The sequence below is a fragment of the Diplotaxodon limnothrissa genome, linkage group LG7 (genome assembly GCF_057381915.1).
Source record: "Diplotaxodon limnothrissa isolate DT_005_m linkage group LG7, D_limnothrissa_male_GT1.1, whole genome shotgun sequence".
Taxonomy (NCBI): Eukaryota; Metazoa; Chordata; class Actinopteri; order Cichliformes; family Cichlidae; genus Diplotaxodon; species Diplotaxodon limnothrissa.
Window position 1 is genome coordinate 54,450,744 of NC_140602.1, and position 23,235 is coordinate 54,473,978.

General features: G+C 40.6%; 2 protein-coding genes across 2 annotated transcripts; one reads left to right on the forward strand and one right to left on the reverse strand.

Moving 5' to 3' along the window:
* The first annotated feature begins 6,596 nt into the window (after window positions 1-6,596).
* Window positions 6,597-9,309, forward strand: LOC146629237 (uncharacterized). Its single transcript, XM_085358443.1, has 4 exons — window positions 6,597-7,041; window positions 7,737-8,284; window positions 8,534-8,717; window positions 8,982-9,309. Exons 1-4 carry the CDS (start codon window positions 6,808-6,810, stop codon window positions 9,294-9,296), a joined length of 1,281 nt encoding a protein of 426 aa, XP_085214569.1. The 5' UTR covers window positions 6,597-6,807; the 3' UTR covers window positions 9,297-9,309.
* A 151-nt stretch (window positions 9,310-9,460) lies between these two features.
* On the reverse strand, window positions 9,461-12,046 carry LOC146629238 (uncharacterized). Its single transcript, XM_085358445.1, has 3 exons — window positions 11,729-12,046; window positions 11,338-11,619; window positions 9,461-10,845 (listed from the first exon to the last, which is right to left on the reverse strand). Exons 1-3 carry the CDS (start codon window positions 11,943-11,945, stop codon window positions 9,815-9,817), a joined length of 1,530 nt encoding a protein of 509 aa, XP_085214571.1. The 5' UTR covers window positions 11,946-12,046; the 3' UTR covers window positions 9,461-9,814.
* Window positions 12,047-23,235: the final 11,189 nt, after the last annotated feature.

Below are 23,235 nucleotides of genomic sequence, written 5' to 3' on the forward strand. Positions count from 1 at the left end.
GACATGGTGCAGGCAAGTTACTAGTCTGTCCAACAGAAGGAGGACTTAAATACTGATACAGTATTATGGTAAATCCCTTAATGCTTTGTGATCTAATCTTTGGGTCAAACAGTTTTCTCACGAAGATGCTCAAATTATCTTGTCTTCAAATAAGCTTCGTTAGCATAGCCTTCCTTGAATGTGTAATTATTTGGCATGACATTTTGACATAGTTATGACAAAAGTTATTGTTAATGTCAGGCTCTCTTGCACAGTGTGTCTTTTGTTCTGCCTTCCTTCCCTCACCCCTCGCAACTGCTTGCAGCAGATGGCTGTGCCTCCCTCAGCCTAGTCTAATGGAAGTTTCTTCCTCTTAAAAGGGAGTTTTTCCTTCCCACTATTCCCTTGCTCACAGGGGGTCGCCTGATTGCTCGGGTTCTCATTCTATTATTGCAGGTTTTTTTACCTTTCAATAAAAAGCGCTCTGAGGATACTGTTGTTGGCCATTACATAAATAAAACTGAACTGAACTGATTTGAATATAGGGAAACTTTTTTAGGTAAGTCCTCTATAACCTGACTCTCTCTGGGCAAACTGCAAGATTCTCCAAGCTGAAACCGAGTACCCACATTTTTAAAGTGGAAATAAGCATATTTCTGTTTTAAGAGCCAAAGTCAACCCAGGAGAATCTTAAAAATGCAGACCTGTTTATATTTCACTTGCTTCTTCACACCATTTTCCAATTTATTGAACTCAAAAGGGGGGAGGCCTGGCAGCTGATTGGTGACTCACTGTAGTCTTGCATCAGTCTTTAGTACTGCCATTACTAATAAATGATAAAAAAGCAATGATTTATGACATCTCATTGCTGTGGTTAAGCTTTAATTGGTTTTAGAAAAAAAGACTATAATGTGTCAACCTGTCAAACGGACCTTCCACCATAAAGACACATTCTCAAATTCAACCAGAAACAGCTCCACAAGTCTACAATAAATAGCCTTGGACCATGTGAATAAAAGGCATTTCTTTTAATTTAACCAGGTAAAAAGTCTCATTTGGTTTGAAAATCTCTTTTTCTGCACATTTGTACAATGCCCCTTCATCCCAGCTAACCACAATGGACTCTAAATAGTCTGTCACAGACTCCACCATGATGCAGGACTATGTGTCTTCGCGCTACTTTCTGCTTACTCTCCAGAATAAAGTTTCCAAACACTCACTGTGTTGTCTGTGGTTATGTCAGGACCCACCTTCTGTCAGTCATAGCCGACAGACAAACCAAACCTCTTCTTCATGTTTCTACATAATTAGGCACCCTTTACTGAGTTTCAATAACATTTACTTTTTCACGCAAATATGGGAAGCGGGAAATAGCAAGTGCCAACGCAGGAATTTGGCCGAATCTGTCTAGTTTGTGTTTCTAAGCAGGCACTTTTGCTGGATGCTTGAAGGCACCTACGCAGACAAAAAAAATAAACTCACGTGGTGCACCCCCGTCTTTTGCTGTTTGTTTTGATCACGATGATGTGAACGCCCAAAATGCCCAAAACACAGAGAGTTTCCACTGGCCTTTGGTTGGAACCGAGCTCATATAAATATTATCATGAGTGCATAATACTTGTGCACCTGTTAATGTGTTTTGCAGCTGCCCGCAGGAGAGCAATACATCAGATTAAACTAGAAAAGCATGAATGCACACAGACACACACACACACTCGCATACTTTTAACAAACACTAATACATCTTTCCTCCAGATTTACACAACTGACACGTTGTCAACTGAGTGCAAATCCCTTCCTGGCAGTGTACAACGGCCTGCATGGTTGTGCTCTAGAGAAATGCCTTTCCCCTGAGTATGAAGGGTAATCCCCCGAGGAAGACCTTTCAGGGTATTCAGTTTTTGTAGAATGAAATCAGAAGGATAAAATGTTGCTTAATTGTGAAATACTGTTTGTGTGTCTACCTCAGTATGCTAAGTACACACACTGAGTTTAAAATCACAAGGTGCGTGTGCATGTTTTGTTTTACCTGGACCCTACAGAGGTTGCACAGGTGGTCCAGCTCCTCCAGGATGGGACATCAATACGTGCCATTGTGAGAAAATTTGCTGTGTCTCCCAGGACAGTCTCAAGAGCATGGAGGAGATTCCAGGAGACAGGCAGTTACTCTAAGGGAGTTGGACAGGGCCATAGAAGGTCATTATCCCATCAGCAGGACCACTGTCTGCTCCCTCTTTCAAGGAGGAACAGGATAGCAACATCATCTAGTGGACCCTATGCTCACTGTGGAGCCCGATTATGATTTGCCAGAGAATACCAGAGTTGGCACGTCCACCAGTGGTGCCCTGTGCTTTTCACAGATGACAGCAGGCTCACCTTGACATGTGACAGACACGAAAGGGTCTGGAAAAGCCATGGAGCATTTTATGCTGCCTGTAACATTGTTTACATGTCCAATTTGGTGGTGGGACAGTGATGGTCTGAGGAGCTATATCCAAGGTTTGCATGATCCCCCAGTACGCTGGGTACATTATTGTACTCAGAGAAGTACTCAGTGCAACTTTGAGTTGCTGAAATAAATGTATTTTGTTACCCAGTCCATACCATTATAGATATTCAGCATGATTTTTATTCCCATTGAGATCTACATTCCTTTAGTTTCTTTGAGCAGTGTATTTATAATAATAATAGATTGGATTTATATAGTGCTTTTCAAGGCACCCAAAGCGCTTTACAATACCACTATTCATTCACACACTGGTGGAAGCAGCTACAGTTGTAGCCACAGCTGCCCTGGGGCAGACTGACAGAAGCGAGGCTGCCATATCGTGCCATCGGCCCCTCTGGCCAACACCAGTAGGGTAAAGTGTCTTGACCAGGGACACAACGACCAGGACAGAGAGCCCAGGGATCGAACCGGCGACCTTCCGGTTACAGATGCGATTCCCAACCCCCTGAGCCACGGTCGCCCACACCAAACATCCATGTAAAAATATCAGATGCGGTTGGAGAGGGAGGCAGCGAATCGAGCAGAAAGGGGATCAAACTGAAGATGGCCCCTTGCTACAAATTTATGCTCCGCTTGTTTACAAAGGTGTTTCAGAAATTGTCTCCTTTTATTGGTGGGTTTTGTTGCACTAAGGGATCGAGCACTGAATCCTTTGACTTGATACCTAAAAAGTCTGTTTCATTATCTCTGCAGAGTTTTTACAAGCTCAGCCTCATTCTTGTGTAAACAGGCAGCAAGTCAGAGAGCAGAGGCAAGAATCGCCTCAGAAGGGAGTTGTAGGTGGCGTCCTTAGTCAACAGCATGCTAAGCATTATCTGATGCAATTGGGAGATGTTTATGTGGAAATAAATATCATGCTTTTCTGACAGTGATCATTTATGCACTCCCAGTTAAGTTTATTACATGAAGGCAGAGTGCACCAATCACTGGGGCACCGCAGTTTCCCACCTGGTAGCTTGTTTGTAGATTGACTCATTATTTCAGCAAGCTGGCTTTGATTCAGCGCCGGCTCTTTGCTGCATGCATGTAATGTGTATAGCTCTCTTCCACTCTCTTTCCAGTACTGGTAAAAAAAAAAACTTATATTTTAATGAAATGCTTTTCTTCTGATGAGATTCTTGAGGCATGAGGTTTGAGACAGCCGTACAAATATATATATATATGCATATATATATATAAAAGGAAATGATCTCGTTAATGATTACAAGTTTAGGTTAAATCAGATGAAAGTTTTTCCATCTATTCTATATAACTTGAATGACTCCAGTGACTCTGTCAGCAGCTGAGGAACACTTTGGATCGCTCCTTGCCCCAGGCTGGCTGTATACTCTGCAGGCAAGCAAGCACTCAGATGCACTACCTTAGTCTCCCATATGGCATGCAGCCCCTCTTGGCTCACACTGGTCCTGCTGTTCTCTGTCACACTCTGTTTTGATTTTTAATTTTTTTTTTGTTCTCTTTGGAGAAGTGATGTCATAAATTAAACATCACATACATGCTGTAATAATTAAGAGCCAGCAGGATATGCTAATCAGAGACGCTACACTCTGCGCTAGAAGGGGAGTTTGAGAGATAAAACGCACGCCAGCTGCAGTCCGGGTGGCTGTGCCTCACTTGAGAAAAAAATGTCCACATTGAATAAGTTGAAGTGGTGTGGTTGAATCATTAGTGATGTCACTGAAGGGGTAAGAAGGGGTAGTCCCGAAATCTGGATCAAATCTTCTTTTTTGTAAATCGTGTCTCATTTTATGTTGCTTTGTTTGCCAGATTATAAAGCAGAGGCAGTCCCAGAGTGCAAAGTTGGAAGGAAAAAAGCTTGTGGTAAAGCTCATTTTCCTTTTATTGACAAAAGCTTTTAACCCTTTGGCAACATCACAAACACCAAATACTCTAACTTCCACATTTAAATGAACTGTATGTATATAATATAAAGGGATATTACTAGATATGTGTTCTGTATTTGCTTTCTATTCCCATTCATCACAATCTGGTTTTATGCCAAAGAACGTATATATATATATTTTTTTTGCAGTTTTTGGTCCACTGAGCATTAATTCTTCAGACTTTACATCTAGTGAAATGTCCTGGCAGCTACTGGATGACGTGCTTTAAATTTTGGTGCATGGTCCTGAAGGATGTCTACTAGTAATTCTAGTAATCCTCTGTCTTGTTGTCTCTTCACAGCTGGCACTTTCTGTATTGGGTCATATTGACTCTGATCATCCATTTTTTCACTGGTGCCTTCATTAGATTAATTACATTTATGATCTTGAGTAAAATCTCTACAAAACTATTGGATTTACTGTCATTTTCTTTGCTACATATTCCAAGGATACATCAGGATTAGTAAAAATTTATTCTATTAAGATCACAGACAGTATAATTGATGAATGTAGCCACCCTGAAGGCTTGTCTTGTGTAAATGGTTAGCCATTTACCCAGTGAAGCACTCTGATTTTCTTCTTCTTCCTTCCATCTCTATCTTCTTTATGAATGCACATGTGTGTGTGTTGTTTGGCCCCAATCTGCCAATGACACATATGGTTTCCCCAGTGTATTGTGATTCATTATTGTGTTCTTATTGGTTTGTTTGTGGATGTTTGTCAGTGATGCAGACACGCTGTAAGGACCCAACCCTGACATTGTCCTAATTTTGTGGAAAACTAGCTTCAGTCGCTGAACTTCAAACTGCCCATGGTAAATGGACTAGCTCTTAAATAGTGCTTTTCATCTCGAGAACTCACTTTAAACAACATGTCTCCTATTTCACCTATTCACACAAACACTTTTTTTCCCTAAATTTAAGTGCTTTCTATCTAACATTCACACACTGACAATCTGATCACATGAGAAGCAATTTGGGAGTCAGTATCTTGCCCAAGGCTACAGCCAGGGACCCACGAACCTTTAGTTTAGTAGATGGTGATTCTATGTTACCTAATTTTGCCAGCCCACTCATATTGTTTGTACTTATTTTAGGGAGGTATTAGACTTTGAATATGGCTTTGTAAAGAAATGAGAAGAGATGCACCCAAGTTTAATGAGATTCAGTTAGCCATAGTGAACGGTGATGTAAGATGTCCCATTTTGTTTAGATACATTGTTTTGGTGGTGAGTTGATTGTTGAGGACCCAAAGAGCCAAACAAAGAAGGAATAGAATTCCAACTGAAACCAAGAAATCTAAATGTTCATTAGAAATGTAAAAGGTAGACCACAATCCAAACGTTACAGGGCACAAGGGAAAAGAGAAGAACCAGAAACATTACCAGCATATTAACAGACAAAATAAAAAAGACTAGGAAAGGACTATTTATACACTGTTGGATGTGTATAAATAGTACTAAAAATAGAATGAGAGGTAACTCATGACAGGAGGGGAACAAGAGCTAGCTGAACACAATAGTTGGGTTGCGGTCACGTGGTTCTGATGACGTGCGGAGGCAGCGCGATTTTTGAGTGGAGGGCGGAAGTAAACATGGAGGACACTGTGGAGAGTCAGGAGAGCAGCTATTGTGCAACTTTAGACCCCGTTTCTCGGGAGAGATATAAACAGATAGTTAAAAAATATATCGGACGTGATCCGTATTCTTTGAAAATGTCCGAATACACCACAGAAGTAAAGGATTTGCCTACTATCGAGGCTGTGGATATCACCAACTACTTGGTCCTCCAGACTTCTTACTACACTAGGCAGCAAATGAAAGCTTTCAAGAGTCTGGAGGCGTACAATTTTTTTGTCAGCGGGTGGGTCCACAACCTTGGAACAAAACGTCTCCGTGATGGATACAGTTTGGTGTTTGCAAGGGTGAGTGTTTGTTCTTATATTGCTTTATCTTAAACACGCTAACAGTTAGCGGTAGCGGCTTTAACGTCAACAAACATGCCACATCCTTAGGACTTCGTTAGAGTGACAGTTGTTTGTTTCAAGGTAAACCATTCTCAGCGGTCTAACGAGACACCTCTGAAGACTTGGGTAATTGCAAAGGAGGATGGAGAAGTGATTGCAGCTCATTGCAATTGTATGGCAGGGTTAGTAGCCTAATTAAGTAGGATGTTATTGCAATGAGAACACACACATACACACACACACACATACGCATAGGGCACTGCTAGCATTTTGCAGGTGTACTTCAGTAGTAGTGGGGAGAGAGTGTTTTCTTTTAGCTAAGAATTCATCAGCTAAGAATTTGTGTGATTGCCTTAGATCCCTCATGACACTCAGATGCATTTTTCAGATAGAGGGTAGAACTATTCAGTCATGTCATCACCTAGATAATGATTTCTCTATAGGCTGTTGAGAAAGAGTTAATGAATAAACATGTTACTTCAAATAAAGTGCCATTGCACATTAGTATTAGTAAGCTATGCATCATCAAAATGTACTGTAAATATTGCATTTCATGTTAAAAAGATTATGTGCTCTATTTCCAGACTATCCGAATCATGCTCGCACGTTGGAGCTGTTCTTTTTGCAGTTGAAGCTGGGGTGAAAATGAGAGCGACATGCACATCAGAGCAGTGCAAGTGGCTGATGCCATCTCATGTTAAAAAGGTAAGCCAAAAAGCAAAATGTAGGATAAAGAATGTTATATTGGGACTTCATGTGACAGTAGGATAAAATATCTTCCCCTATACTGCTACCTTGTCGTGGTGGGGAAGCTTGAGTGCCTCAATGACCCTGTAGGCTATACCGGCGGGGGCTTCAAGCTCCTGGTAGATCTAATCAAGCCGGGCAGGTTGCAGGTGAGGGGTCAGACAAAAGGCAGTACTTTAATAAATGAAGAGTTCTATTCCAAAACGCTATAACAGCATTTAAAAGCCATTTCCTTTTTCATGACTAACATAACCATGACTGCAGAACCGTATACTGTATATCACACCCTTCTCATGCATGCCTCAACACCCTAGCACTTGTTTTCTGCGCACACACACACCTGACTGCAGCACTTTATATATTCACATTTCTCATGCATTCCTCAATACTCACAACTCCTCACACCACATTTTCATCAACATGGAACTGCTTACTTTCCACTCCTTTTATACCCAGCACATGGCACCTCCATCCCCACCCAACATACACACACACACTTCACTGCCAACCAACCACTATACCCAGCCTAAAACACACATACTCACTCCACTGCCATCACTGTTCAATTTCGAATATTTTTGGAAACGAATATATAGCGTTTTGGAAAAGAGCTTTTTAAATTTTAATGATCTTCTTTGGCTTAATTTTTCCAGATTCCTGCTTGCCCAGTAACTCTGATTGACTTCTCTTCAGCAAAGTCAAAAAAACGAAAGCTTGAGTGTTCCATTGATGGCTGCACAAGTACACAAAAGGTTGGGAAATCACTTCCATGCCCAAGAGTGCAGAGAGATTCAGAGACATACTGTAGGTTTTTTGAGAGTTTAAGCAAAAACTGTCCAAGGAGTGCAGCACTGATGTCTAGGGAACCTTACCACAAAGAATTTGTCCCCCAGTCTAGCATGCTTCCTAAAACTGTGCCTGAGTACAGAACACCAGAGACACTGCAGCTCCCCCCCAAAGACCTTGAAGAGCTATGCCTGGACTTCCAGCTTGAAGAGCTCACCCTGTCCCAAGTCCAGGCTGTAGAGAGGGCGACTCGAAGTCAGAGTGCAAGCAGTATTTGGTTTAGGCAAAGAGCTGGACGCGTAACTGCCTCTAAGCTGAAACAAGTTCTTAAGACCAACCCCCAGCAACCATCAAAGAGCTTGATCAAGGCCATATGCTATCCAGAGGCATATAGGTTCACCACAGCTGCTACAAGGTATTTAGGGTTTGATGTAGGGTAAGGCAGAGTTAAGATTTGGGGTATGAAACTGTCCATAACTGTAACTAAAAAAGTGTTATGAAGATGGAGGTTAGTTATAGGCTTATACGGCTAGGGTTATACAGGGTAAGAACTAAGTATAGTTTAGGGTAATGGCATATTGTATAATACATCACTTTACTGTTTTACACATCCAATACTAAGTAATAATTTCCTTTTCATGTTTGGCATGTGTACTGTTTATAGTTATGGATGCAAACATGAAGCACAAGCCAGAGGAGCATATGAGAAGCTTATGAGCCAGGAGCATGCAGGCTTCTCATGTATGGACAGCGGTCTCTGGCTGAACCCCAAGTGGCCATACATGGGGTCCTCCCCTGATGGGATAGTCACTTGTGACTGTCATGGAACTGGCATCTGCGAGATTAAGGTATTGACTCTGTTGTAGTCAAGGCCATAGGTGTGACATCTTTCCATAAGAATCAGTGAACTGAGTAAAAATGCAGGAAATACCTTTTCTAATTTCTAATCTATTGTTCAATTAAGATAAGATGAGGCTTTATTGTCTGTGTCAAATAGACATTTGTTTTGGGCAATGAGAGATTATGATAACACAGACCACACCCATCATCTTTGCTTCTTCACTGTTTCATCAGATAAATCTTGATTGTTGTTCTCATCACTGTGATTTTAGTGCCCACACTCTCAGAAAGATGCGGTCAACCTGCGCATGCGTGCTGGGGAGAAGGGCTTCTGCCTCATCAGTGACGGGGATAATGTCACACTGGACCCAACTCATGACTACTATTACCAAATTCAGGCACAGCTTCACATTGCAAATGCAGAGTACTGTGACTTTGTTGTGTGGAACCGCAATGACATATTTGTTGAAAGGATTTTGCCTGACCTTGAGTTTTGGGATGATGCGATTCCTAAAGTTGAGTGTTTTTTTAGAAACAGTATACTCCCAGAAATACTGGGACAGCAAGTTACAAACATACATGTGTAATGTGATAAAAGGACGACAACATAATGACATTTTGAATATTGTTATGACCTGATGGTAGTCATTATGAGTTCTGGCTATTGTATTTGCTCTGACGTAGCATTAGAGCACAAATTGTCATTTAATTTTATTGTACATTTAATTGTGTCATTTAAGTGTTGTGTAACACTACACAATGATTAAATGCTATTGAGGCAGCATAATAATACATTGGTGGTTTATTTACAAGATTAGACTTTTAAACAAATAAACAAAATAGATTGCAATCCATCTCACAGTATAATACTGTACAAACTGCCAGCACAATATGACAGTTGGAGAAAAATATTTCATTTGAAAACATTTACAGACTAATCAGGAGTCAGGACTTAGGTACTACTATTACTCTACCCTGTTCTACTTATCACCAGAGCCAAGCAGCAGATACTGGACACTACTCTTCCTCTCCACCCCCTTCTGTGAGCCGTGACAGTGACAAGACATTTAATTTTTTTTAACTGATTGATTACCACCCACCCCCCTTACTCCAGTGGGACAACAGACTCGGAGAGATTTGATAAGGCACAACAAATTACCCCAATCTTGTCGATCAATGCATGTGTCTCACCTGGCTTTGTGGACATGTTCTCTATTGGCATAGCCCTGCTCTGCAGAATTTGATATTTCCTCCTGACTAAACCTATGACTCGCTCAACATGGATACGCAAATTGGCTATTTTCCTTGTCTCTGCCACTTCATAGGCTGACAGCTGTTTTCTCCCTTTAGTGAATGCCGGTGTCTGTAGTGAAGCACAGTAAAACCCCACATTATCGCCAATATTGAACCCACGATCTGCAAGGACAATATCTCCAGGTAACAAGTTCTTTAGGAGGCCACTCTCTATTGTGATCTGCTTATCGCTAACTCTCCCTCCCCAGGCAGAAGATATGTAAGTGACGTAGCCTTGGGGGGCAACACCAATCAAAAATTTTACAGTGTGATGGTGCTTGTAGTTGGACCAAGTTTGAGCTTGTGCAAGAAGATTAGATGGTCTCTCAATAAAGACTTCAAAGCAATCAACAATCACAGCCACTTTACATCCAAATGCCTGTCTGAAACTCAGTGGCATCGTAGCTTGAAGAACATGTCGCTCTGGCCACTCAATTAGGAACTCTAACCTTTTATGAAGTATGTCAATTACTTTATGCCAAACTCTAGAAGCAGTGGACAGAGAAATATTGAACCTGAAAGCTAAATCTTTCAGGGGCAGATTTAGTCTCAGCCTCAGCAAAACTAGTATGAATTGTTCAAATTTGGACAACAAAGACATAGGTCCCGAGGTGATATAGGGCTCGCACAGTTCAAAAATCTGAATTAAAACTAAGAAGTTGGGGAGCCCTGTGTAGAACTTTGTCTTGTCTTCATTTTTTTCAAAAGCCTCCTGGCTGAACTGTGTGTCCAGAGCCTTGCTCCGAAGATCAACCAGCTCTGCTGTGTTCTGTCTCAAAACATCCTCCATCTTCTCGATGTCATCCATCGTCAGCTCTGTCTGACATCCAGCATCCGCACAGCCTGCAATATAACAGTGGGGGAGCATAATCAGCATAATAGAGGCAACCTCAATTTTTACTCATTTTCACTGTAGGAGTTTTTTAGTGGGCTATTAGAATCTGGTGTAATGTGTTTAATTCACTATGTTAATTTAATGTAATTATTTTTTTTAATCAACAAAAAAACATGTTGCGTCTAAACAAAAAATATATTTATATGTTTCTCACCACAGAAACCTTACATTACGGATATCTTTACTTATCTGTGAAAGGAGACTGTCTGGAATCTGGCAATATAAGAACCATAGCAGTGTACAAAAACCTGTGGTGTGTGCCTGACGGTAATAAGTGCCACTTTTTCTTTTTTTCTGAATAAAATGGTATGGATTTACTCTGTGATTAAAAAATCACAAACATGTAATATGTAACTTGGACCATAATCATTACAGATAATGGCATCTTTTTCTCTTTGACATGATTCTTGTTTGTTTTACATCTCAGCACAATATCTTACCTGGATAAGTGAATGTCTCATTCACACTGAAGTCTTCTGGTTGTGGATTCTCAGCTGGAAGCTGCAGTTCGGGGTTCTCCACTGTCACTAGGCTCAAATCCGGGCTCTCAGCCGTCTGTTGCATATCCAAAATCGCCTCTGCACATCGATGCTGTTCTGCCTTAAGCTTCATTCTTTTCTCTCGTTTGAGAACTGATTCCGATCTGGGTTTTCGTTCGTAGCCGAGATTGACCGTCGGAGCCCAGTCCTCCGACTCTTCGTCATCCAAAGCACTTGGGCAGCCTATAGTCCCAATCAAGTCAATATTAGACTACTAACTTAAAAGCACTAAGTAAACGAGAATTTAACGACAACCTAATGCTAATAAGTTCGTTTGCAAACATAACATTACCTCTGACGAAGTGGTCGCTGCAGACACGGGCATTGGCAGACTCTGCTCCTCCCGACTGTAAACGTAAATTTAAAATCCATTTTTTCCTACGTTTTTCGGTTAGAATTTTCCATTTTTCTCCTCTTCGTTGGGCTATTTTTGGTACCCTAAAATACCGTTTATCAGTTTCTCTGGTCGACCTACTGGAGCATCCGTAAACACAACAGGACATAGGCATTTTGCGTACTGTCTGTCTGTGATTTTGCGCTTATCTTTTTCACTTCCGACCGCCAGTCAAATTTCGCGCTTTACGTCGACGTCACGTCTACGTCAAATGAAACCTAGCTATTAACTCATGTGTCAACAATTAGGGAAGTAAAAATACCACAGAGTACAACTGATAACTAACCTTTAAAGTAAAACAGGAATTAGCCAAAAGACTAATCATAAACAGAGACAAGAAAACTCACATTAAAGCTGAAAAAAGACAGGACAATGGCGCAACCACAGAAGAATGAAATGGGGAGAAACAGGAAACACTGAGGGAACTAAACACAAAGGCATCCAAAAGTCTATAAATACTAAATGGAACTTAAATAATACAATAAACACTGAGGCCCAGCATTAGTAGACTAAAAAGATAACAAAACTCAACCTACAAAAAAAATAATCAGAACTTCAAACACTAAAATGACAGAATATATTAAAAAAGGATTCATAATTCAGAGACATCAAGTGGCCTGCAACTCATTAATGCTTTAGGCTGCTTGTTTACATATAAATATTATTTTAACCAGTCTTTTACCAATCATTTCCTGCCTTAGGATATACAATATATGCTGCTGTTGATGCAGTTTTGGTTTTCATAGTGCCTTTATTCTAAAATCCTTTTCACACATCGTCTCCCTGCTTTCAGATGTGATCCAATCATTGTCTGAAGTTGCACTTTCTCACATGCAGCACATAACTGTAGTTTGTCCACATCACACATGCTCTCACTTCTGTTAGTGCTCTGTTTGGTTCAGTCACCGGGTGGGACTTGCTCACTGAAAATTCTCCAGGACATTTACCTGCTCTTGGTTTCATTAGACATTTCTAAGACATGCAAGTTGTTTACAGTACAATTATTTTATATATATGAAAACAGATTAACTAATTTGGACTGGTGCAAGTGAATGTTCTGAACTTTACACAAAAAACATCCAAGTACTACGTGTCCCTCTTAAACTAACAGTGTTCTTGTTTCTCGTTCCAAACGTTTCTTAAAATTCTTCTTTTTACTGAGCTACATAAGACCTTTTGTGTATGAAGCATTGCAAGATGTTCAGGAAATGCTGGAAACAGTGAGATGTGCTGAGTCAAGCAGCCTGTGGTCATCTTTTTTTCCCTTTATTGCTCATGATGCCATTGGCTCCAGTGCCTCGCTGACTAAATGCAATTTGAGGGTTTGGATTCCAACTCATATTAACCTTTTAGAGAAGAGGCACTTTGTGTCTTTGTCATATTTCTTGATGGTGAAAGTCTTGGCCATATGACTGACTCCAGAATGGAGGAAACTTTACAGTTAATATAATGTTAAACTAGTAAAGAGGAAAATAAGTCCATTGATGTATATAGTTTACAAAAGTAAGGACTGAAAACTGCCTGACAGTCCCTAGACTATTCTCCATCGCACTTCCATTCTCATATCTGCCCAGCAGATGTTCTTACACATAGTCAGATCTACACAAAAAGCAGTACCAAATGTAATACGGTTATGTCCTGGTGCATTAAATAGGCCTCTCTGAATTCCAGGAGCACCCATCTCAGATATTCGAACTATTTCCCTGTTGTGTTTTATGCCTAAGGGAGCAATCCTTCTCACCTCTGTCCTTTATGCCACTTAAGAAAATACCATGTTTATTCTATGCATGAAGAGAAGTATTAAAAGCCAGGTGGAAGCATACTTATACAAGCACTCGTGCAGCATGAACACGGATATACAATCCATACATGCGCATGTCTTTTCCATCACTCGTCTTTTTACTGCTCCTGTTTGATACACTTTCCATCTAAAATGATTCATCAAAACATTTAATTGAGGTTTGGCAGCACTCCTATGGAAAATCTTAACTTTTCAGCTTGTGCCCAACGGCTATTGGTCTTGATAAACACAATGTCTGGAAACGAGACTCGCAGCATAGTAGTGGGAACTTCTTGTGAACTTACTCCTTCAGTATATTTAAAAATCAACTTTTTTTTTTTTAATCAAAGCGTACATGAAAGAAACATAAGGGCACAATTTACCCATTCATAACATGCTGTAATACCACTCCTTGGATGTCTGTTGTTTTATGGCTGCTACTTGCCACTTCTCTTGCTAAGATCATAAAAGCTGAAGCTGTTACCATGTAATGGTTTGCACTGGAAATCCAGATGTCTTCTGGTGAAAGCACGGTTGGGGGGAAAAAAAGAGAATAGGAGGAGGGTCGTTTCAGTGGAAAGAGGAGGGCGGGAACAGAGGACATGAGAGTTGAAGAGTGTGGGGTTACTAGGAGATGCACGTGATGAAGATGGACTGGGTTCAGTGGGAAAACCTGAGAGGTTTAAACGTTTCTGTGTTTTTGTTAAAAGACATATGGCCACAAGTGATGCCTAAAATATGTAGACAGCCACAGGACATGGCAGTCTGGTTGTGAAAGGCTGGTAGCAAGGAAGAGGGGGCAACATGTCAGAAATTGTGGTCTGTTGGTTGCTTCATGTGGTTGATGACGCACTCACATGAATACACCACAAATCTCTGAATGAGTAAAAAACATTTGTGAAAATTTTCCTCTCATATAAGTCCAGACTACAACAGTGTGGCTCAGACTTAGGTAATGTACTCCATAGACTGGGCATAAAATGTAAATGGTGAAATATTGATGGAGCTATAACTGGGACAAAATCATCCAGAATTAGGACGGTGGGTGTTAGTGGAATATTCCACTAGACCAAGGAGCTGGTGGTGGACTTCAGAAGGGGTCAGCACAGAGACTACAAGCCCATTATCATCAATGGAGCTCCAGTGGAGAGGGTGCAGTCCTTCAAGTATCTTGGTGTCCACATCTCCTCAGACCTGACATGGGCTGCCCACATTCAGGTCCAGACCAAAAAGGCTAGGCAGCGCCTGTATCACCTACGACAACTGAGGAAGCTCAGGGTCTCTCCAAAGATCCTCAGGATTTTCTATACAGGCGCTGTGGAGAGCATCCTCACACAGAACATGACATCGTGGTTCGGGAACAGCTGTGTGAAGGACCAAAAAGCTCTCCAGAGAGTGATCCGTACAGCAGAACGCTGCTGCAGGATTGCTCTCCCCCCGCTTCAGGACACCTACACCAGGAGATGCCAGACTAGAGCAGCGCAGATACTGAAGGACCCGTCCCATCCAGGCAACAAACTGTTCCAACTTCTGCAATCTGGTAGAAGGTTCCGCATCTTCCGGGCAAGGACAGAGAGACTCAAGAGGAGCTTCTATCCCCAAGCCATCCGTGCCCTAAACACACACACCCGCCCTCTCACATCATCTATAATTGACTGAGACAGGACTCTCTTCCAGACACTAAACCAAGGCACAATGTACATTTCAATTCCTTTAATTTTAAATATGTTTATATTGTCTATCCTGTAAAATAGTCAGATGTCTATTCATATTAATGTACAGAATTCACCTGCTTGCTGCTACTACTGCACATTCACCCAATGTATATACTATATGTGTGTGTGTATATATATATATATAATGTTTTTCCTCTACACCCCCCCCCCCATTTTTGCACATGTCGAGGAGCATGTCAGGCTACATTTCACTGTGTGTTATACTTGTATAACTATGCATGTGACAAATAATAAAGAACCTAGAACCTAGAACCTAGTTAAACGCCATCATTTCGTTCAGTCCAGTTCAGTCACAATCAGACCAAGACTGGAACTACTGGTGAGGGAGGAAGAGAAGAACACGGGAATTTTTCTGCTACTCCCTGGGAGCGACTCATTCACTCTGTGTAGGTTTCACTCCCTATTCCTTGCTTAGCCTTTTTCCGTTTCTCATTATAGCACCATGTATAATGTTTGATTCTGCTTTAAAATCCTTTCAGCAGCATGGGTTTATGTGATCAGCAATCCGCCCAGTAATGGTGTTGGCTTTCACATTTGATTTTTGGCAGTAATATGTGACAACAAATTTTTGTAGATTATCCTTAGATTTGGTTTGTGCCTGTGTCCTGTCCCCCCTTGCCTGCTTGGCCTTTTATCTCATTCTTCATCTACATTTTTATAAAAGATATAAAACACTATACCTGTTCCTGCTTAGGTGTTAGCATTTAGCAGAAAAGCCTCACAAAACTGCTAATGTGGCTAAAAAGCAGCTATTATTTCTCCACCAGTTTATTTGCATGATCTCAAAAAGACCATGAATGAAAAACAGTCACTGTTGCCAAAAAAAGCAACATCCAGAGGGAGACACCTTGATGGAAAAAACAACAACACAAAAAACACAGAACTTGAAGTGGAGAGAGGCCAAAATGAACAGAGGGGTATTGGATGGTGTGATGGGAAGAGCGTGTCTAGACTGTTCCTGGCCTGCCTGAGCTCTGCCCTTTGAAGTGCGCGTTCATGATGCGTGCTGAACTCTTAAGGCATTTGTGCAGGGCTCTGATGAGGCTTACACCAGATCTTCTGATTTTAGACCGTCATCTCCGGGTTTATAGTCCCTGGGCACCATCATACTGCTCACTGTCTACTTTCCCACTTCCATTCATATTTTTTCCACTGATCTCTTTCCCTTTCATGCACCCCCTTCTCCTTCCTGCATGCCCTCACGCCATTTTCAGTCCTTTTTTGCAGTGCTGGTCCCCGCCAAATTCCAAGCAGATGTGTACGTGCGTGCACATGTGCATGTGCGTAAAAGAGAAAGAGTGCTCTTTTTTAATCAGATGTAGAGAAAGATCTCACACTCAAATGCTGATTTTCTTTTTGATCACTCGTGAGACCTTAATTCTAAAAAGAGACACTTCTGCACAAAAGGCATAGAAAAAAGGCCAAAAAAATGTGGCAGAGGTAATGACTCTACCACAAACACAGAAGACATTTTCAACATTTGTGTCAAAAGTGGGCTGTAGTGTAGTGTAGCTGAACAAATGGACATGGTGGAGTCTTTAACAATGTAGTTTCAGCAGAGGTGGAAACACTTCAGCAACTCACACGTAAAGAGTTGCTGAAGGTTTATTTTAGACGGGTTTATAGAAAGGATGAGGTAGCACTTTCCAGAATCTTCCAAAAATTACAAGAAGGGTGGGCGGGCAGTGGGGAGGAGGGGACTTTGTCTTCTCAAAGACTATTAAGCTATACAACCCAATGAGGAAAAAAAGTGCACTGAAAAAGCTGTTAAAAAGCCTACTGTGGCAGGCAAAGTGTGTTTGTAATATGCTCTTTCACAGAGAAGTGTGGTGAATTAATGAGCTGAGTAAATTAAATAAGATGACTTAACATTTTCTACAGTTAGTCGTGTGCTAGTTTGGCACACAGCTGGGGGATTTAATATGATGTCAGAACACACTAAAGAGATGAGTTCTGGAGAACTTGGGAACTAATATACAGACTGAAGCATCATTACAGAGAATTCATTCAGATAAATAAAATGTGGAAAGACAGCCTCACTCCCTTCAGTCATTTGGTTGAATCTGATATATTAACTGACTATCCAATACTGCAGCATACAGAGTCGATGCTTTGAATGTGCCATTTTCAAACCCAAACTAAGTAGTTTTGATAGCTACACACTGATAGCAAGCCATTGTGGCAACCATGCAGTTTCAGCAACCAAATTGTTGCCCAGAGCTTGAGTGTGAAACACCTTCAAACTCTCAGCAATCACTTTCAATCTCAAGGCAGTTGCAGACCTCACCTGGTAGAAGGGGAGCCTGTCTCTGCACAACTGACAAAGGTTTGCAAATAATTGCAGCTAAACTTATGAAATTAGATAATTTGCCGACAGTCTGCCTGCATCTGCGATGTGTCTCTTTACAGTAGGGGAGTCTGCTCAACTGGTTTCCAGCTAGTTGTATTCTCATCTGGTTATATTCTCTACAAAGCGCGTATGTCATTCTGTAGTTAAATTTCCAACCTGCAGCAACTCTATTGCTACTTGTGGAAGAATTTATTGGAACAGATGCCAACAGACAGGAAAAGAAGCGCAGTTAATTAGGATATTATCTCAAATAGATTGTGTGCAATTGCCCAATTGCCAAGTGATTTCAAACTAAAAGGAGATTGACTCTGTTTCATCAGTGTCTTGATGCACCAAAGTTGCTTTGAAGGTAGTAGCTGATTGCAATTGTTTACTGACCTGGTCCTCATCTTCAAAACAACCATTTCAAAGGTAACAAGATTAGAAGTTCCTTGCACACGTTCATAATAATTTTGGTTACGCCATGGTCTCCAATTACCATTTTCCTTACTGTGAATGCAGCATAAACAAACAGCAATTGAAATCAATGTTATGTGGAAAAAACCGAATGTATAGATGGACAGTTTTGTTGGCAAAGTTTGGAAAGTTTTGTTCTGCCTCCTAAATGAATTCTTGATCGCTTTACAATTTGCAACCAGTATTACGTCACTGTGTCATCGGCAAAGTATGTCCTTGAGACACCATCAGTATTAACAAAACAGCAGCGTTTCAAGCCTTCAGAAGAGTATGAGACAAAAAAGTAGTTCTAGTGGAATAGTAATCAGATTTAGCAGGATTGTAAATAGTTATGTAGACATATAGAAAGACAGACAAATATTCCTATGTGGCACAAATCACTGCTTCGGGCGCTCCTTGGCACACCTTAGTGGAATTATCTGGTAACGGAATGATTGACACTGACAGCATGGCATGAAGGAGGAGGTCACTGAGTTTAATATGGCACGTAGTTTGCTGACATCCTTTTCCCCACCATTACCTCCAGCGCTTCAAAGTTAAACCCCGCAAAGGAATTTTTCTCACCAGCATTTCATCAGTTTGTCGAATGCTTAAATTAGTACAGCATGAAAAGTTGGTTTCACATGTACACTGAGCAAACAGAAAGTTCCAAGTATCCTTAAGAGGAAGTTAGCTCATCTGCAATTTCATGTCTAAATCATCAGTGTTAGAAAGTGCAACCCATTTTTTACCCAGAGTAGCAATATTTTAGTGTAAAAGGCAGCACACAGGCCAAATATCACTGTGTAGATGGCTTGATGAGAACCACAACAAAAAAGAACCGCACTGATGGTACATTCTGAGCCTGAGCGATCTCAAAAATGTATTCAAAATACAACATGAAAACAGATCATACAAGCTGGGCTTTATTACCCTTATGATAAGTTATTGCCAAATTTAGTAGTCTGGTGGTTTTGGTATAAAGTACTCTGGGACTGCATAACATAAAATAAAACAAAACAAAATGTTTTGTTCCACCCGTAGCCAGCACGCTAAGCATTTTCATATGTCATATGTGCATGCTGGGTACACTGTGGTGAGAAAGTTGGACCTGGTGTTTGGATTCTGAGAGTTCTCACTGCCGGTCAAGTTCACTATTCACAGCATGTCCAACCCACCCTCAGTCCACCAGTTCTATTCAAACAAGAGATACTGTTCTCAGAAAATAAGTAATAATTATAATCAAACATTAACCAAAATGTTGTCTTCCTGGCCTCTGAGTATTTACTGGGATTTTCCCCAATAACTAACTCTAGGGTTTACAGAGAATGATTCAGCAGGAGAAAAGACCCAGTGAGCATCAGTTCTCTGGCTAAAAATGCCTTGTTTATGCCATAATTCATGGGAGAGTGGCCAGACTGCTTTGAAATAATAGAAAGCCAAAGGTAAATGAAATTATTTTTTATTTATCTAGTACCAGATCACAGCAGTCACTTCAAGGCACCTTATAATATAAGGTAAAGACCCTACAATAACAGAGAGAAACCCCCCCTAAAATCAGCCAATCCCTTATGAGCATTTGGTGACAGTGGGGAGGGAAAATTCCCTTTTAACCCGAAGAAACCTTCGGGTTAAAAGAAACCAGCAGGGGAAGCCTATTGCTGCAACAAATTGGAGAAGAGGGGATGGAAACGGGACGAAAGACAAACTGTGGAAGAGAGCCAGAGATTAATAATAACAAAAGATTAAATGCAAAGTGGTGTATAAACACCAGTGAAAAGAGTGAAAAGAGTTGAGTGAAGATGTAGTGCTCAATAATGGGAGGCCCCAGCAGCCTAGACATATTGCAGTGTACCTGAGGAAGGATCCAACCCTACAAGTTTTAACAAAAAGGAAATTTTTAAACCTAACCTTAAAAGTAATCTTAAACCTAATCAGACAGTAGGGCGTCTCTCTTCACCAAAGAGGGGCCTCAAAGCTGAAGGCTCTGCCACTCGTTCTGCTTCTAAATATCGTAGGAAGCACAACTAACCCAGCAGCCTGAGAGCGAAGTACTCTAGTTGGGGTAATATGGTAATACAAGGTCTTTAAGATAAGATGGGGCATACTTATTCAAGATATTGTACATCAGATAAATGTTTTAAATCCAATTCTTTAATAGGGAGCCAATGAAGAGAAAATAATATGAAAGAAATATGGCCTCTCTTACTACTCCCTGTCACTAGTCTTGCTGCAGCATTTTAGATCAACTGAAGATTTCTCAGGGAATTTTTAGAACAATGAATTACAATTCTCTAGCCTAGAAGTAATAAATGCATGAACTAGTGTTTCAGTATCAATTTATGCACAAATTCAAGAAAGCATTTTTGTTTAATATGCACATTGATGTACATATCCTTGTCAAAAACAACTCCTTGATTCTTTGAAGACATTCTTGTAGTTTAACTAATTAGTGTGTGTTATCTGACTTCAGATAAAGCTGAGTATCATCTGCATAGCAATGAAAATGTATGCTGTCTTCTATCAGCACTGCCTAAGGGAAGAATGTATAACGTAAACAGAACTGGTCCAAGTACAGAACCCTGTGGACCTCCATTATTAGCGAGACATGATAAAGTTGGAGTCTATTAGATGATATGATTCAAACCACTCAGACAACTACTCAGATACTCAAATAACCACACAAATAATGCTCATTACAAACATGATATACAGAAGAGCATCTTTGAACACACAACAAAGTAACCCTTGAAGTAGATGGGTTACAGCAGCAGACGACCACACACAGTCTGCTTAGAGAAGGAAGGCAGGAAGGTTGATGGTTCCTTTCAGAAGGATAACTATCTCATTCTTTTGTGATCAACCAAGGAGTGGTTGTATTTACCTTATTTCCAAATCGATGTTGCCATCCACATATTGCAACATCTCTTTGAGCTACAGCTGACAATTCTCAAAATTTTGAGTCAGTTGTAAGAGTCACACCTAATGTGTAACTTAATGTCATCTTTTCTACGATGCAAGAACAGCTCAGGCAAAAAGAGTTCTCAGCTTCAGCTGGCCTGACCCAGATAAAATTAGTCGTCCCACATTTGTGGATGTTATTTTCTGTATTCTTCACATCCACTGGACAAAAACTGGAGTTTATAAAGGTGTTTGTTGTGCAGTGAACTAGAACCACTCAAAATGTGGGACATCGAAGTCATGATTGCATCATTTAAAAAGCCTCTACATTCGTATGCGGTTTATTACGTTTTTTCGGAAATAACTAACAAAGTTGCAGCGAAATCTTTACTTTTTTCAGTGGAGCAAGGCTGGACAATAGGGATGCTGTACTGAACTCAGATCAAGCTCTGGGCTTCTACAATATTTTCTCTAAGCACACACAAACAGCCATTAAAAGACAGTGAACCACAAAAGTAAATATGTGTTAATAGAACTGTGAGCTACTGTAACTGCCAGAAACCTGCAGCACACGCTTGCATTGATGTTGCAGCCATATGGAACCGCACTGAAAGAATACTCAACTCATTCTTCCACAGGATATGGCATCATTTTGGTTATCCTTTATAGGAACACAAACTACAGGGTCAGTTTCCACTCCAGTAGTGTTGGTTTGAAGAGGCTTACAAACACTATGTAATAGCAATCAGCTATCTGTGAAAGCAATAGGATAGCAAAGCCAAAATCTCTAGCAGAGGCAGATGGGAACAGCAGGAGATAAAGCGAGCCTAGCTGAAAATCGATAAAGGCATCAACAGAGTGTCATTAAGAGCAGCGAGGAATTACAATGCAATGGCCAACTGGCTTATTCTCTGTCTCCTGCTCCAGCATTTTTATATAGAAAGCCATATGTCTGGCGTGAGAGTCCTAACTCCTCACTTTTCAGCCCCTTTTATCTGTCTCGTATTCAGTTAAAAGATTTAACATAAATCTGAATGTTGTATCAATATATCATTCTGGGATCAAAACTCTTGGTGCTTAGCCAGGGCCAGAGGGCTGGGGCTTTGAAAATAGTTTACATTTTTAATCCTTAAGGGTAGCATTGGAGTCCAAGTCAGAATGAAACACCGTGTGATGATCTGTCTTGTGAAGATCATTAAAAATCAACAGCAAAATTCAAACGCCATAGAAGAAAAGTGGTACTTTTACATTCCAAAAAGTCACGGATTGCCCCGAGTGGCAAGCATAGAGACAGAAATTATTTTTGGATATACAAATTTTTTTCAGTGGAAACATTTGATTTTAAAAGTGTTAAGGTTAAACACAAAAGCATCAACAGAATGATTTAGGATTAGACTTAGATTAGGAAATTAGAAATTAATTTGATTCTTGGAAATACTGCAGGTGTTTTAAAGAAAGATCTGAAGACAGGGTGTGTCTTATCACTAAAAGAAACTTAAAAGAAGCTACCCTGAAGATGGCAGCGAAGTTAGCTTTGTTTTTACACTTAATTCTTCCAATAACACACTCTCATCCCACACAATCAGATACTGCTATTTGGGCAGGCAACACAAAGACATGCTCAAGGTGTCCTTTGATACACTGACTATGGCAATATCAGGTGGTGAGAGATAACGGCTCCTTCTTTGAGAGAAAAATAATGCTTATATTGGGAAACTGAAGGACTGAGAAGTTTTCTTTGTGGTTTGTATGTAGACTGTGTCTTCCTTTGTTTCTTGTCCAGTGCATGTAAATGCAGTGCTAAGGGATCTTCAATGGCTTATATGAGACAAGTTAAGAATAAGAGACCCGTTTTAAGCCCACTAACCAAAACAGACACCCAAAGCACACTTTGTACTTATTTGCCATCTCTTACACCTAAACGATTATGATTATGCTGAAGAAAATGGTGACAGCCGTCAACACAGAAGTCAACGAGTTCAAAACCATAGTCTACAAACTGCTGGCTGATATCACGGTGGCTGTCTATCTTTTATGCAAAGCATGCTAGTGAGCTATGCTAAAACAAGAGTATGCAGATCCCCGAAGGAGGACATGGACCCCCTCCAATTTTTTAAGTCTTTCAGCCAGTCCAAAACTCTTCTCCAGTTCCCAAAATCAAGCCAGCACTGTGGCATCACTGAAAGTTACATCTTTCATCTCC